Source organism: Danio rerio, chromosome 6 (assembly GCF_052040795.2).
Source record: "Danio rerio strain M-AB ecotype USA chromosome 6, GRCz13ab, whole genome shotgun sequence".
Classification (NCBI taxonomy): Eukaryota; Metazoa; Chordata; class Actinopteri; order Cypriniformes; family Danionidae; genus Danio; species Danio rerio.
Genome location: NC_141026.1, coordinates 12,586,875 through 12,603,265, shown reverse-complemented (window position 1 = coordinate 12,603,265; position 16,391 = coordinate 12,586,875). Strand labels below are relative to the sequence as shown.

The following is a 16,391-nucleotide window of genomic DNA, read 5'->3' as shown; positions in this document are numbered from 1 at the left end:
ACATCAGAATGTAAAACTGTGATTTTTATGCTTTTAACATCAAATTGATGGTTTTTGCCAAAACAGCTTATAACAGCTGTCATGAAAAATCTGCCTGCTCTTGTGTCACGATTCATTTGCCATTCTTTAGCTATTACTTGTGTCTCATACACAGCAATGAATCTTAATTCAGTGGTTAACGCTGTGCTGTTGTCTGTTGTCATGCTGTGTCGATGAACACATGCATGCTGTAAGTCACACCACACTGACTGTTTCCATTCCATCGTCATTTCACATGAACGCTTTCCCCATAATTTCCAGAAGGACATGACAAAGCATCGGGCATTTTTAGTCATGTCTTCCCTAATGTACTTACAGTATAAGGCATACAAGTCAGAAATAGACAGAGGCCAGGACAACATCCTCTCTTTTACAGTAGAATTCTTTAAAAATCATGACTAGCAGACATTTGTTGTTATTTAAATCAGAAGGAGAGCTTGACAATATCCTGCATGAATTTAGACCTAACTTAGGGTTTCTGCGGATTTAACCAAGACTTTAAGATATTTTTTAACCATTATGAATGGAATGTAAGACCTATATCACAACTTTTGTCTCATTTGTAATCAAAATATAGCAAATTACACTTGGACAAAAAAAAAAAATAAACTCTTAAAAAAAAAATCTTCAAGTCAAGGTTCAAACTTTAAGCTAAATATCAAGTTCCATGGCCATAAGATGCTGTGCTTAGATAATATAGTATTTTAAAAACATGTTAAAATAAAAACAGTAATTAAATCGGTTGTATATATAGCTTGAATAAATTTTGCCTGATTTTATTAGAGAACAACAATGGATAATTTATCTGGCTGTTTATGTTTGGCTGGTAGTGCTCCCTCTCCGAATGTTTGATTGTTCAATAGTAGTTTTACAAACATTATATTTAGTTTTTCTGCTATCTAACTTTTAACACCAAGTTTTTGAATGTGTCATTTTGAATTTTTTAAAATGTATATTATGCTGAAATGTTTGTGTTAGTTAACAGTTAAAGTCTGGTGACTGCATTTGACTTCTGTGACGGCCAGCTGATGACCGTGAAAGGAATAAAATGGAGCTAAAAATAGTCTAACCATAACAATAGGCTTGAAACAACAAGAAAAAAAGGTACAACAATATATTCACTTACAAACTAAAACTAAAATTTAAAGCGACAAACACAAATTTCTACAATTCCAAGACAAAAAATGTATGAAACATTTTTCCTGACATTCAATGTCTGGAAAGGACCTTATAAGTGGTGCCAAACCTTTGAGTTTCTTACTTTAGTAAAACACAAATATAGATATTTTGAAGAAAAGTTGGAAACTGGTAACCACTGACATCTATAGTGAGAACCACAAACCCTTATAGAAGTCATTGGTTATTAGAAGACAAAATATTGTCTTTTGTGTTCAATAGAAAAAAAAAGATACTCAGACAGGTTTGTGTCAAGTAAAGGGTGAGTAAATGATGACAGAAATTGCAGTTTTGGGTGAACTTTCCCTTTAAGACCTAAGGAATCTTTAAGGCCCAAAATATTGATGTAGAAATGTTAGACTTTTTAAGACCCTGCCAACTGACAGGTACACTGTTAATGATTTTTGTAAATTACACAGTATTTAACTGTAATATGAACTGTACTCCACTATAGGGCAATTATGCTGCATTTTGCTGTATTTTAAAGTTGTGCATTGTGAAAATTATATATATATATATATATATATATATATATATATATATATATATATATATATATATATATATATAAAGGATCTGTGTGAAATGAGAACCTCTCACCTGTTTTGTTGTGATTAGTATCTTTCATAATCTTCTGGTAACATTCAAACTGGGCGGTCAAGATTTTGTGGCGAGTGAAGTTCAGTTCATGGGCATTCTTTTTTGTACCTCCAGTGCTGTTCTCTGAGAGAACCACCACAAACAACTGTTGCAAAATACAAAGAAGAGAGATTAACACTGATATTAGCTGCAAAAGAATGGAAAATGACAGATTTATAAATCTCGGCATTCAAATTATTATGTTTCTGTCAAGAATCTTTGAAATTCCTAATAGATATGCACACTTATAGCACAATAAATGATTAGCTACAGGTACACTGTAAAAATATATACAGTTAAAGTCAGAAGTATTAGCCCCCCTGAATTATTAGCGCCCCTGTTTGTTTTCCTCCCAATTTATGTTTAACCGAGAAGATTTTTTTTCAACACATTTCTAATCATAATAGTTTTAATAACTCATTTCAAATAACAGATTTATTTTATCTTTGCCATGATGACAGTACAGAATATTTACTAGATATTTTTCAATACACTTCTATACAGCCTAAAGTGACATTTAAAGGCTTAACTAGGTTAATTATGTTAACTAGGCAGGTTAGGGTAATTAGGCAAGTTATTGTATAACGATGGTTTGTTCTGTAGACTAATAAAAATATAGCTTAAAGGGGCTAATAATTTTGTCACTAATTTTTTATATTTTTAATTAAAAACTGCTTTTATTCTAGCCGAAATAAAACAAATAAATAAAAATATTATCAGACACTGTGAAAATTTCCTTGCTCTGTTAAACATGATTTAGGAAATATTTAAAAAAGAAAAAAAAAACTAAAAGGTGGGCTAATAATTCTGATTTTAACTGTATGTATTTTTGAATATAGAATGCTACCGTAGAAACCTGTTAACTGATAAACAGCAACTTCCCTTTTTAAATATTAGGAAAATAACATGTTAGTACAACAGTGTTAAATTTTCCATATCATGAAGTTAAATTAAATTATTACACATTTCACAGTGAGAAATTCAACATGTCTTCCAACATATACAACTGTATAGGTCATTTGTCACTATCTGGAAATATGACCCATATTGATGTCTACTAAAATAATGTCCTATGAGTAAGACATAATGCACTGTGCTCTTTTTTAAACAATGTAACTTTTAATATGCTAATATGTTTTGCATCACGCAAAAATCTAACACTAAAATTAATTTGATTGTTTAAATTCAGCCCATATCAATTGTTTGCAACCACTTAAAGTTATACCATAAACCATAAAAAAAAATGTAAATCTAACGAATCATTTTTTTAGTGTGTTTTCTGACAAACAAATACCTCAGAGGTTGCCAACAGTAAGATAAACGAGGTAATGCAGCATCTATCCATGGTTCCGTTGTTTGGCTCTTGTGCATCCAAATGATCTGAACGTTTCACCTGAAAGCAAACAGAGAATATTATACAGTACATCCAAAGAATGAAGTGAACACTTTTCTACACTCAAAATAATGACTTTGGCTACTTGTCCAAACTATTTATTTATAACGGCTTGAACAATCGTGCACAAAACTTCTTGCACGCCCCATTAAATATACGCTGCTCAAGCACAGATCTTCTTGTGCGCTCTCAAATATACGCTGCTTAAGTGCGATTTAGTGCGTTTTTGTAACAAGTATGTCTCCAACATTTATTCGATTTGCTAGGAATATTTATGAATGGCTCCAATAGACCTACAGAGCGGTATTAATGTGTCCTGAAAAAAAGTGAAACGGCTATACCTCGTGTTTGCTGGCCTCACGCATCACGCACCTGTCAGTCAGTCAGCACGTAACCTTAAAGGGTTAAACAAATAAGGCACAGCACTACTACAGTTACAGAAAAGTTTGCTCTGTTATAATTCACTTCTCTTTTAATACGTTTTGGTGCGATTATCACCCGCTATTAAAAAAAACACGACTGAATGTTTTGAATCAAAAGCTGTAATGTAGCCGTGGTGGGATCAATTTTGGCGTGACGCCCCACCATGGAAGAATGAATGTAGCGGAAACCGTGGTTTTATGTTCAATCAACATAAATTTGTAAAAACATAAAGGAATCATGTGGAACCCAGCATTTTTTACAGTGTAACTAAAATGAAAACATACAAATGAGTATTCCCCTAACGAATTACAGTTAGTTATTTCTGTCAAGCTGACAGAAAATTCGGGATTCCATAAAAACAAGGCATTTCAGCCAGGTGAACTGTCGACCTATTGTTGCTCCCAGGAGTGCGGTAACGGTGCTGTTGTTAAGTTAGAGAAGAGGACAGATTAAAAAGCATGTACATGAAAGTTCAGTCTATCAGGAGGCCTATCATCATTACAAAGGGAGAGAAAGCATCATTAAACATGCATTACACGGTTCACAGTTGCCGTTTTGGCTCGTCTATAGAGATAGCATCATAAATCATTTTCAAAGTGAGGAAGATCTGTTATAGCCACAATAAAAGTTGCTTACCAAAGTATTCACTATTTTTACATGCTAATGTTTTATGACATCCTGGACCACAGTCCGATTATATACAACCCCGGTTTATTCTTTTTATGGCGTTCCATGTGGAACTATCAGAGCATTCCAAAACATCTTTAACATCTGCCTTGATTCTGTTGTTATTTCCTTTTTAAATTAATACCTGTCGGTATGGCCATGGCCGAGGGGCTGAAGCGTCATGTGATTCTTTTGTTCGGCCTCCAAACATTTCCTGCTTGGACGGGGACCCGAAACCACATGACTAGGCTCATATGTGGAAAATTATCCATTTGGATTTGTCTTTGGTCTCGAAAACGAACACGCTTCCCAGAAGTCCAGACAAAGCGAATTAGTGCATGTGTGGTTTTCTTATAACTTCCATTTGGATAGGAAATATTTCACCATGCAAAATGTCAGTCATCATGACTTTGAAGAAATGTCTTGATATGTTGCACTACTGTAATGATACAAAATGTCTGAGTGATGAGGAATGAGTCTGCCCTTTCTAAACTTCCTTTACTGATGCTTGTTTGGGAGATACACTGTGTGTTATGTTTAACAATATAATAACACAAGACTAACATGTACATTCTGTATTTTTGTTTTGCCAATTAAGCAGTTAATTTTAGCAATAATAGACCAGGGGTCTCATGTACGAAGACTTGCGTGGAAATCATACTAAAACATTGCGTATGCACAAAGCTGTAAATGTGCGTACGTAGAAAAAAATTCAGAAACTCACTCATATTCTTTTGTACATCTGAATAAACGTTAAACTGAGCGCAACATGCACGAGCACAAAACCCCTCCCTGCCTCCTCCCCCTTATGAATATGCTAATGACTCTACTTTGACAAAACCCAATGAAAAAGCAATGGCAAAAGCAAGCAAAAAGAGAAACTTTGAACAGAATGTGAATTGGAGGTGCTGCTTTCGGAGGTAGACCGGAGAAAAGCGGTGTTATTTGCAAGTTTGTTCTCCGGAATTAACAACAAAAGAAAAAAATAGAGTGGGAGAGTTTAGCTGATGCGGTTAACACAGTTGGGTCTGAACATCGCACTGAGTGAATTAAAAGAGAAATAGTGTGATTTATATGTGTAAAATGTTGCAGTACCCTTAACAGTCTCAGTGGCGCAGCTCGTAAGACGCAGGTCAACATGTTTTGACACGTTTGAGCATGAACTCGGTTCGAATCCAGCGTCTGATGAACTCTTTCCTCTTTTTTCCCCCACTACATATCAGATTTTGCCAACTTTTTATCACGAGAAAGACAAGTAGGAATCATTAATAAGTTTGTGCATCATATTTTATTTGTACATTTATTGAATGGAAATGTTTCTGATTCACTCATGCAAATTAATCTTCAGATTGTGTCTTTATAGCAATGTGCGTGCAGTAGATCGCTCAGATTACATTGGGAAAACAGGCGACCGCTGCAAATTGTGCTTTAATGTTTAGCTGGTCAACTGTATGGTATGGAAACATTATATACCTGCTAGATGAACCCGTCTCATACAGCTGCCATTACAAGGCTCAGACACTTTGTAGAGAGGAATTTAACACAATTGCCTCTAGGAGTCGCCAATGGAAATAAAACAGACACGCACAAAAAATGTGCGTACGCCAGCCATACTGCTGGCGTGGAGCTGCACACATTCCCACGTTCAGTTCATCGTTAGTAAATCCAAACGTGAGCGATTCTGAGCGTGAAACCTGGCGTACGCAAAGTTTTTGTGCGTACGCAGCGTTGATACATGAGACCCCTGGTGATGCAAAACCTTTAAAATGATTCAAAAGTATGTTCTCAAAGCAGAGTATACACTGTAAAAAATGAATCTTGAGGCTTGTAATTTTCCTAAAAAAATGATATGGTCATTAAAAATAATGTGCATATTTTCTTATATGAAAATATAAGAAAAAGTTTTTAAAAAATTATATTCTGGATATATTTTAAAATATTAAGAAGATTTGGCTAATAAAATCAAAAGATAAATTTCCCTTATTTTTTTAAGCAAACCAGTGCGATTATTAAGCTTAATTTGAGAAAACAATAAAGCTAATAAAATTGTGGAAAGACGGCTTCAGGTTTATTTTAAGAAAATTCACTCAATTATGCAGATTTGATTGAGATGTTTGCATTCGAATGTGAACAACAGCAGTGATCAGATGACATTTTGAAGGAGCAGATCAACAGTGAGCATGTTAAGAGGCAAGCATTAACAGTTAACAATTTTATTTGTCTTAAGTCAGCTCTTTCAGGAAAGACACATGCTGTTCAGGCTTGTTTGGGAGCTTAGTATTTGCCATATGGTCTATATGGGGATACACGGGTATTTTTAGCCTATTTGAAATTGATTTGCTTCTGTTCATTCTGAATTATATACTGAAATTGAACAAATTATCTGCATTGTAATATTTAACAGCAATCTTAAGGCAACATTTGAGTGTGGACGAACAACAATGATCTTAAGTGGTAAGCCTAAGCTGTGTTTGCATATAGCTATTTAATAAGGTTTATGCACAGCTTGTGTTTTTCATAAGGTTCTTTTGACAGCATTGATGATGCAATGCAATTAATAACTAACCTACATTAATTAACTGTGTTTGTATATAATACTGTTTATAAATACTAATATTTGTTTGCTTCATTTTTCAGATTAATTAAGAAAATGTTCACAGTATTTTGAAAAAGAGGGGTGCTTTACTCAAGCAGATTTTTATAAAGAGAATGAGTGCAGGTATTTTTTATAATGTTATTTGTGTATTATTATTATTATTATTATTGATATTATTATTAGGCAATATTACTAATTTTACATTTTTGTTGCATCCGATCCACACTAATCATAGACTAGACGAGAGATGTCGTCGTCTGTTGCTGTCTTTTTGGAAGAAGAGGAAGAGCTCGTCCAGCGGTATTGTAAGTGTCCTAAACAGTTTCAGATTTTTGTAGCTTTCAGAAAACTGCATTTTTATAAAAAAAACAGAAATATACTGTAGCTCAAACACTACATTGTTGATTGCACTATTCCTTGTATAAACATTTTATTTTTTATACATGTATTTCTTTGTACGCTAGTATACATTTTGAAAACACTGTCCGTTATACGTCAAAATACTTGTGTGCGTGTGTTATAGTGTCACTCATCAACGTCTACTCAAACATTTTGAAGAACTACTGTTCACAGAGATACAAAGAAATTGTTTATTTCCTTTATGCATTTCCTTAATTTGTTTTAATGAACCTTAAACATTTGAAATTTAAAATTGCATAATTTCATAATAATAAACTTACTGTTTATTTTACAGTGTGGGATTGCACATAGAATTGCTGTCTGTCAGAAGGATGACAAACTATGAGGACTTCTGCATTGTCTAGGAGGATGAGTGTGACACGGCTAACTAGGAAAATCTAGAAATGCTGAACTGGATTTATACAAGTATTCCCTAAATTAAAATCACCCCAAAACAAACTTCATTACTTACATATGACTTCAATAATTTCAATATATATTCACATATTTGCAAATAACAGTACAGCCATTTTACAAGGACATTTACATTCTACCTCACTGGTGTCAATGTTTGTTGTTTGACATTTACTTAATAGGACATTTAATAGGATATATAATGGGACATTTACTGTTTTAACATCAAATTACTGATTCTAAATAACCTTAAGGATGAAAAGTTTTTCGTCTCTTAAAAGCATTTAAGAGTATTTGCATTATAATAGTTTTGTATAATCAGAATGATCTTAAAATGACAATAATATTGCTTATCGCAACAATTTCTGTGATAATATTTCGCACAACAAAAAGGCTTTACGATGACAGGCCTAGACATAACTTTTATTTCAACCAAATATCTTTGGCTGTTATATACAGTAACTATGTTTGAAAGTTATTCTCTCTGTGTAATTTTAAGTGTTACATGCAAATACATGTACATTTGTATCAAAACGCGGTGTTAAGTGATTATTCATATTAACCCTCATTTAAGTAATAAACAAACATAAACCACAGCGAATGAAGTTCTGCACAAGACTTTTGGCCAGCGGAGAAATTAAAATGGTCGTGCCCAACTGAGTCTGGTTCTCTCAAGGTTTTTTTTCTTCACTCCCATCAGGTGAAGTTTTTTTTCCCTCTCCGCTGTCGCCACTGCCTCGCATGGTTCAGGATTGTTAGAGCTACGCATCAATGAATTTGCTCTTCAGTGTTTGAACTCTCAGTAATGATTAAATCACACTGAACTGAGCTAAACTGAACTGAACTGAACTTAAACACTAAAACCTGAACCACACTGTTCCAGTTACTGAACCACACTGTTCCAGTTACTATGACCATTTATGTGAAGCTGCTTTGACACAATCTATATTGTAAAAGCGCTATACAAATAAAGCTGAATTGAATTGAATTGAACAAACGAGTTGAGAATCAAAAGAGATGTGAATGTGAAACCATAAATCAGAACCGTACTGCTCTTAAAGTGACAGCGCACAATATTCCTGCTGCCGACTTTTAATGATTAATTAAACAATAAAAGGACAAAATCACTCACTGCTCTTCAAAGCATTTAGGCCCACCATAACTTTTTTTGTCATCATTGTATTTTACAGGGAAGCCAAAATGCTTTTAAACATGTGACTTGAATGACGTGAGAGGCGATCTCTCTGCATCTGTTATAAACGTTGGAATAACCTACAAGTGGGTCGTGATCAATATGAATCACGGATCACCTATGATTCGTTACACGCCTACTCAGTAGAGCTAGTGACATAACTGTGAGGGGTGGGGTTTAGGTGTACATTTAAAAGCTCATTAAATGCATGTCTGAGCGTGCATGTCTGAGCATAAATGTGGACTCGGTCTGCAGACTCTTCTCAACCATTTGGAATATTTAGTTTTTTTTGTTTTTTTTTACATTTTACAAAACTGTGCTGCTGCCCAGATGGAAATGTATAACCATTCCAGCAAAAGAAAGTACTGTCCAGACCTCTGCTGATAATGAAATACAGAGACCAGGCCTCTTGGAACTTTAGTTGAATACAGTACATTAAATGACACTTGAGTTTGAGCTGGACTAACTAGTTTGATATTTTATGAATAAAATGACAATGTTTGAGAAATTAATTTATGTTCGGTCTCATGATCACCTCAGCCTTTATCACATCAGATGCATACACAGTCAGACAATTTTCATATTTTCCAATGTTACAATGTGGATGAAGTACTTGTGTGGATAGAGATCCAGTTCAAATGACACAAACCTATCAGTATCAATGTAGATGTAGCTGACATATGACAAGACAGGACCCACTCAAGACATTATTTTTATCATTGTTTTTTTGTATGCTGAATATTATGAGAAGCAAAGCTCAATAAGAAACGCAGAAGTCAAAAGTTAACTTCTTTGAAAAAGATGATGATTCTTTGGAACTATGAAATATCAGCAATGATCTCTTCCCGTGAAGTGCTTTGAATTGTGCACTTTTTATTCCATGTTTGATATAATCTTAAATGAAAAATGAAGAGAGGCTGGTACAAAGTGTAGCTTCTCCCTTTTATTTTTTTTATTTTAAAGTCAATAGCATTTAACTTTAATCACAGCTCTTCCAGTGAGAGTGGTTGAGATCAAGCAGAGCAAATGAGAAGCAAATGAGAAGCGCCTCGAGAAGCGAGAAACGAGAAGGGGCGGAGCATGTCAGATATTGATTGGTCAAGATTTAATGAGAAACTGAAGTATGAGGTGCCATGAAAAACAATAGATTCAGTTGAAAGCGACAAACTGCGAGCTTTGGATGTTTATATTAGTTTTAGATTTTTTAAATGCACACCAGCTTACAGATATCTATAAAACTGAGTAAAACTAACATCTAAAAGGTTTTATTCTAATTTTATGGGACCTTTAAGTGCCTCTTGCGGATCAGCACTTCTTAATTGTATAATATAGTATTATCTTTATCGTTTTCACAATAACAGAGGGAGATGATTAAGGAAATACTTTACAAAAAAAAAACATAAACCACTCATTGAAACTTTTAAGAGAAGAAAAACAGCTATAAATCTGGTGCCATTCAGGTTTAGGCGGCAGACATAAATCACTTAATAAAAGTCATTCTAATAGGAATGTAAAAAATGAAGTGTTTTCCCAGACATTTTGGATAATCGGATGACCCCAGAACTTGGTGGAAAAACAGAGGGCCTAAAGCTTGATAACATTTTGCCCTTCCTGTGAAGCTGAAGGAGTGGTTTACAGATGTGACATTCCCAGAGACCCTTGTTTAATACCCAGAGTCTCCCACCTACTCCCTCTCCGCCATTCTCTCTCTGTCACTCTCTTTAAACTGGGCCTGGTTGCGAAAAGCCACCCTCCAGGCCCTAAATCAGAAAGCCCACTGACAGATAGTTTAACTCATGTCCGTTTAGGATACACCCAAGTATATAGCACCAAATTTTTCCACTCCTTACTACGAAGGATTAATTTTAAAGTAACACAGCACAAAGCTCTATCCAGCGGAAATGATCAAACTCATAGAGATAACGCACAGATATCAAACAGTCCAAATATATATTTATTCATTCATTTTCCTTCGATTTAGTCTCTATTTCAAAGGTTGCCACAGCAGAATGAACCACCAACTATTCCAGCATATGTTTTACGTAGCAGATGCCTTTTCAGCCTCAACCCAGTATTTGGGAAACACCCATACACTCTCATTCAAACACACACTCATACACTACGGACAATTTAGTTTATTAAATTCACCTATAGCGCATGTGTTTGGAATGTGCGGGAAACTGGAGCGGGGAGAACATGCAAACTCCACACAGAAATGCCAACTGGCCCAGCCGGGACTCGACCCAGCGACCTTCTTGTTGTGAGGCAACAGTGCTAACCACTGAGCCACCGTGGCACCAAAACAAATGTAATAAAATAAGAAACATAATAAATAATGATGCCTTTTAAAAAGGTTTGCTGCCAAAAATTATATATATTTTATGTTGGTGTGTGAATTCCAAATTAACACTTTATTAACAAACAGTAGAGTACTTTAACCATTTAATGTACAAGCTGTAAAATATATATAGATAAAATAAGCTTAGACGGGTCACTTTAGACCCATGTAGTGCATCAAAGGGTTAATACAATGTAAATTATGTAAGCAGTCAATTTTCATTTTTATGTAATGGTTAAACGGTTACATGGTGTTATATCATAAAATATAATAAGTTAGAACCATCCAATCTATCTAACTGTATGTGAAACATTTATTAACTTTGATTACTTTTCTAAGACTAGGTCTTTAAAACTTGTGCACTTATTTAAGTACTTATTCATACATATAGGTAATTATATATACATTTTTATTTGAATTATATTTTATATACATTAATTGATATATTATAAAAGCATTTAAGAGTATTTAATTGTAAAAATAAATAATACAAACAATAAATAAATATTTTCACAATATTTGCTTGCTGATAATTTTTATAAGCTTTTATTTAATTAAAATTTCCTTTAAAAGTTTTTAGTATTTTGAATTAACATTATATTCATTATTTTATTAACCGCCCAGTCATTCTTTTACTGTATTGTAGGTAAAATGACTATGATAATATTTGATTATTGTAACAAATTACATCCTTAACACTAATAAAAACACTATATAAGGTTTAAACAAACTAGTTTAATAAAACCAAACTGTCTCGACAATTAATTGGTATATTATAAAAGCATATAACTGTAAAAAATAAACATTACAAGCAAACAATGAATATATACACAATATTTGCTTGCTAATAATAGTTTATAAACTTTTGTTTTACTACAATTTCCTTTAAAGGTTTTCAGTACATTTTGGATTAACATTATATTAATAAATGTATTAATCGCCCAGTTATCCTATCTGTCTTTGACTGTATTGGAGGTAAAATTACTGTAATAATATTTGATTGTTGCTACAAATTATACCTTTAACACTAATAAAAGCACTATAGCAGTGGTTTTAAACGAACTAAATTAATAAAACCAAACTGTCTCAACAACTAATTGGTATATTATAAAAGCATATAAATGTAAAAAATAAACATTACAAGCAAACAATAAATAAATAAGATCAATTCATATTTTCACAATATTTACTTGCTAATAATATTTTATAAACTTTTGTTTTATTACAGTTTCCTTTAAAGGTTTTCAGGACATTTTGTATTGAAATTATATTAAATATTTTTATTAAATTGCCCAGTTATCCAATCAGTCTTTCACTGTATTGGAGGTATCGAATAATGTATTGGATAATGACTGCTACAGTTTTGCATTATAGGCTAGTGTTTAATTGTTGTTTTTGTTGTTTCTTAGTGTAAATTTGTTGTTACAAATGACAATATTGACACTAATGAAAGCATTAGGTCTTTAACAAACTTGTTTAATTTAACCAAACTGTCATTCTCGAGAAAATAACGGTGATTAATTCAAAGCTGACAAGCAATCTGAAACTTTTAAACTTTAAAAGTTCTTTAATAACAAGCAAAATGACTAAACTAACTCGTTTAGAGTGATCCAAGAGGCTATAACAACAATTTAAATACGCAAATTAATAATAACGTAGCCTAATGTTGAAGCTTTATATACTAGTTCTGAACAATATGCCACATCAGGATGAAGTAAAGTTTGCCCAATTGCCCATAATATAAAATCCACTGTCAATAAAAAAGCGTCATAAAAGTAGGCTTATTCTTGGTTTGAGAATAAAGTGTGTCTTACCACGTTAGCTGCTGTGTTCTCCGCGGTGTGTAGAGCAGTGCAGGAGATGTGCTCGCTGATGAACTGCGGTCCCTGAAGCAGCAGAGGATTGTGTGGAGCGGGTTTCCTGTGACATCACTGCTCATCCGAGTCTCAGTTACACCGAACAGGGGTGAGTTCTGGCCAGTTTACCGAGATAACGACGAGGACTAGACTGCGTATTCTAAAGTTAGCCTACAGACAACGTAAAACGCGTCTAATATTAAATACAATAATACAATAAAGTGATACATTAACAAAAATTTTACTCAAGATTGTGTCGGCTATTTCACAGTTTTTGTTTACCTATTAGTAAACAAAATACTGCCTATAGGACATATCCTACTATTCATAAAATCCAGTTTAAATGACTAAAAACAACGACATTGCAAGTATAGCTACACCTGTGCTAACCATTGAACCAATTATGCAACATACGCATGGATTTGTCGAAATACACAATTATTATAGCGCCCCCTCGTGTTTTAGTAGGGACACTGATATCAGTGATTGGCTCTATGGATCTAGTATGGGTAACCTGGGTTACAAGTAATGTTGTAGCACAATAAAGCTTACAGGTTTCTACTGGCTGCTCTATACATTCTCAAAAACTTACTGGGGTGGTACACTTTCAAAATCGACACGTTTGTACCTAAAGGATCTATATTGAACATTTTAGTACCTAGTAATGTTAAAGGGCTTGCTGATGTACTGTTTATGTACTATAACCTTTAAGGCAAGCCCAAGCTTATTTTATAATTTATATAAGCATCGATTTAAAAACAACAACTTAAAGTGACCAAGAGCTATTCTCAAATCGAGGTCACTGAATCTTTCTGATTAGTTAAATACCTATAATAAATAAAAAAAAACTCAAATTAACACTAGTCAACAGTTACGCACCCCTGCTTTTTTGCCTTTTAAATGTAAAAAATTGTAGTATGAAATAATATAGTTCATCTTTTTTACAAAAAACAGTACTAATAGAATACTACGGTTGTCAGAACAAAATATAGTCATATAAAATTAACAGTTAAGTCAAAGTAACAAATATCAAACCTGAAACACTTGAGTTTTAAAAAATGTTTCAGGCTTGGGTTTGACGGTTATTATTATTAATTAATTTGTAGTCTTGGCAATATCACTTCTTAGTGAGCTTCTTGGAATCATGTCACAAGCTACTAGAAAAGGGATGTCCAAATTCGGTTATGGAGGGCTGGTGTCCTGCAGATTTTAGCTCCAACTTGCCTCAACACACCTGCAACGATGTTTCTAGAAAGCCAAATAAGAACTTGATTAGCTAGCCCAGGTGTGTCTCTATGGGGTTGAAACTAAACTTTGCAGGACACCGGCCCTCCAGGACCGAGTTTGGGCACCCCTGTACAAGAAGCTTGCAAGCATCCTGTAAAACCATTGAAAAAACGATTGTAAAACCATTGTAAAACGATGTACACTCCCTTTCTCTTTCTCTCTCTCTATACACACACACACACACTCACACTCAATACATATGCACAGGATACACTCTGTACATATGCACACATGGCACACTCTGTACAAATGCACACATGACTCACTATTTGCATACGCACACATGATACACCCTGTAACATATTGACACACAATACACCCTATACATATACACACTCCATACATATGCACCCATGAGACACTCCATACATATGCACCCATTATACACTTCTTACAGATAAATACACATACACACTATACATATGCACACATGACTCACTATATACAAATACACACACCCTATTCATATACACACAATACACCCTATACAGTTATCCACTCCATTTCAGACTGTCATTTCAGACTAAGACAAGATGATTTTATATCTATGTATATCCAAAATAATTATCAAAATATTATATTTACTGCTTTTGAGACTTCTAGCTCTGTAAAACCTTGCCAAGATTAACATTTTGCCACAATAACAAATCAAAAATCAAAACAAATCAACCATGTTTTTGCCACGTCAACAAATGTTTAACCATGCATTTTTAGTAGGCAACTGGGGGAATACAAATGAAAATGAATGTCAACGACAATAGTCACTAGTGGGTAAATGAATCGACATGTATTGTTTTCACTATGACATGATTTAAAATTCCAGTTCAAATCCTTTGTCAATTCTTTCCCTCTCTGCTCCCCACACATTCCTACCCCCACTCTACTGTTCAATACAGTAAAGATGCCACCCCCCTCGCCCCCACCCCCGAAACTCTCAAATGCTTTCAGAAAAAGAAAATCAAGCTGTAGAATGGCCCAACCAATCACCTGACTTGAATTCATGACTGTATATGAAGCATAAAATGAAACAGAAGAACTGCTTCATTAACAAATTAAATTTGGTTGTCCCAAGCTTTTAATCTGATCCAGTTGTTAATCTCAACAAGGCTAGACTTTCTCTGTCCTTGTGTACTTTCGCTTTATTGTTAACCGTACGATCTGCTCTTTATGTCTTGATGAGAAAAAATGGAAGCCAGGGTTTTAATGAGGGCATTTGGAAGATTGAGAGATTATAATTCATTTGTGGGGACTGTGTGGAAATGACAAGTATGACAATGTAAAGCACTTCTCATTCATTTCAGGGATAACGTTCATTAAATATTAAAACCTGGCTTTGAAAGGAGACGTGTGACTGCACATTTAAAGCTGTTAACATTAATACGTATGATGAACCTCCATTAAATGAATCATCACACAAAACAAGAAGCCTTAAATTACTGAGAACTAGGCTTTAATAATTTTTTAAGCACACTACAGTATATACATTAAAACATCCGTAAATTAGCAGTTTTACATATTTCATCTCATCTTTTTTATTATTTATAAATGTATATTTCTGCTTTGGAATTGCATTATGACACCTTGATCTTTCTTCCAACAATTTTTAACCTTGAAAAGTAAAAAAAGTGACTTTTATAAGCATAATTAATAGTTTAAAGTGGGGTTACACAATATATATTTTAAGCATCAATATTGCAATTTGGCATTCGCAATAGGATGGGCAATGTCAATTTGGTACACTCTTAGAAATAAAGGTACAGGAGCTGTCACTGGGGCAGTACCTTTTCAAAAGATACATATTTGTACCCAAATAGCCCACAATGGAGCCTCAAAGGTGCATATTAGCACCAAAATGTACCTAAAATGTACCTGTGAGGTACCATTATGGAACCTTCAGGAAACACCTCTTGTGCCTTGTGTATGATAGGGCCCTAAAAGTCAACAGAGCGAAGATCAACATCCCATACTTCAAT

General features: G+C 34.0%; 1 protein-coding gene across 3 annotated transcripts in view; it reads right to left on the bottom strand.

Annotated features, from left to right (window-relative positions):
• The window catches only part of calcrlb (calcitonin receptor-like b), a 104,253-nt gene extending 91,099 nt beyond the window's left edge, over positions 1-13,154 (bottom strand). For 2 of the 3 annotated variants that reach the window (XR_015493279.1, XM_087256808.1), the window contains exons 1-3: positions 13,090-13,154; positions 3,149-3,247; positions 1,816-1,960 (exon numbers count right to left, since the gene is read on the bottom strand). Coding sequence is in view for 2 of the 3 variants with exons in the window: in XM_087256808.1 (XP_087112934.1) it covers positions 1,816-1,960; positions 3,149-3,199 (196 nt within the window). In the remaining variant the exon portion in view is untranslated. Of the gene's footprint in view, positions 1-1,815; positions 1,961-3,148; positions 3,252-4,813; positions 4,838-13,089 lie in introns of all 3 variants that reach the window. The other variant, XM_087256809.1, reaches the window with a different exon arrangement.
• Between the last annotated feature and the right edge of the window lie 3,237 nt (positions 13,155-16,391).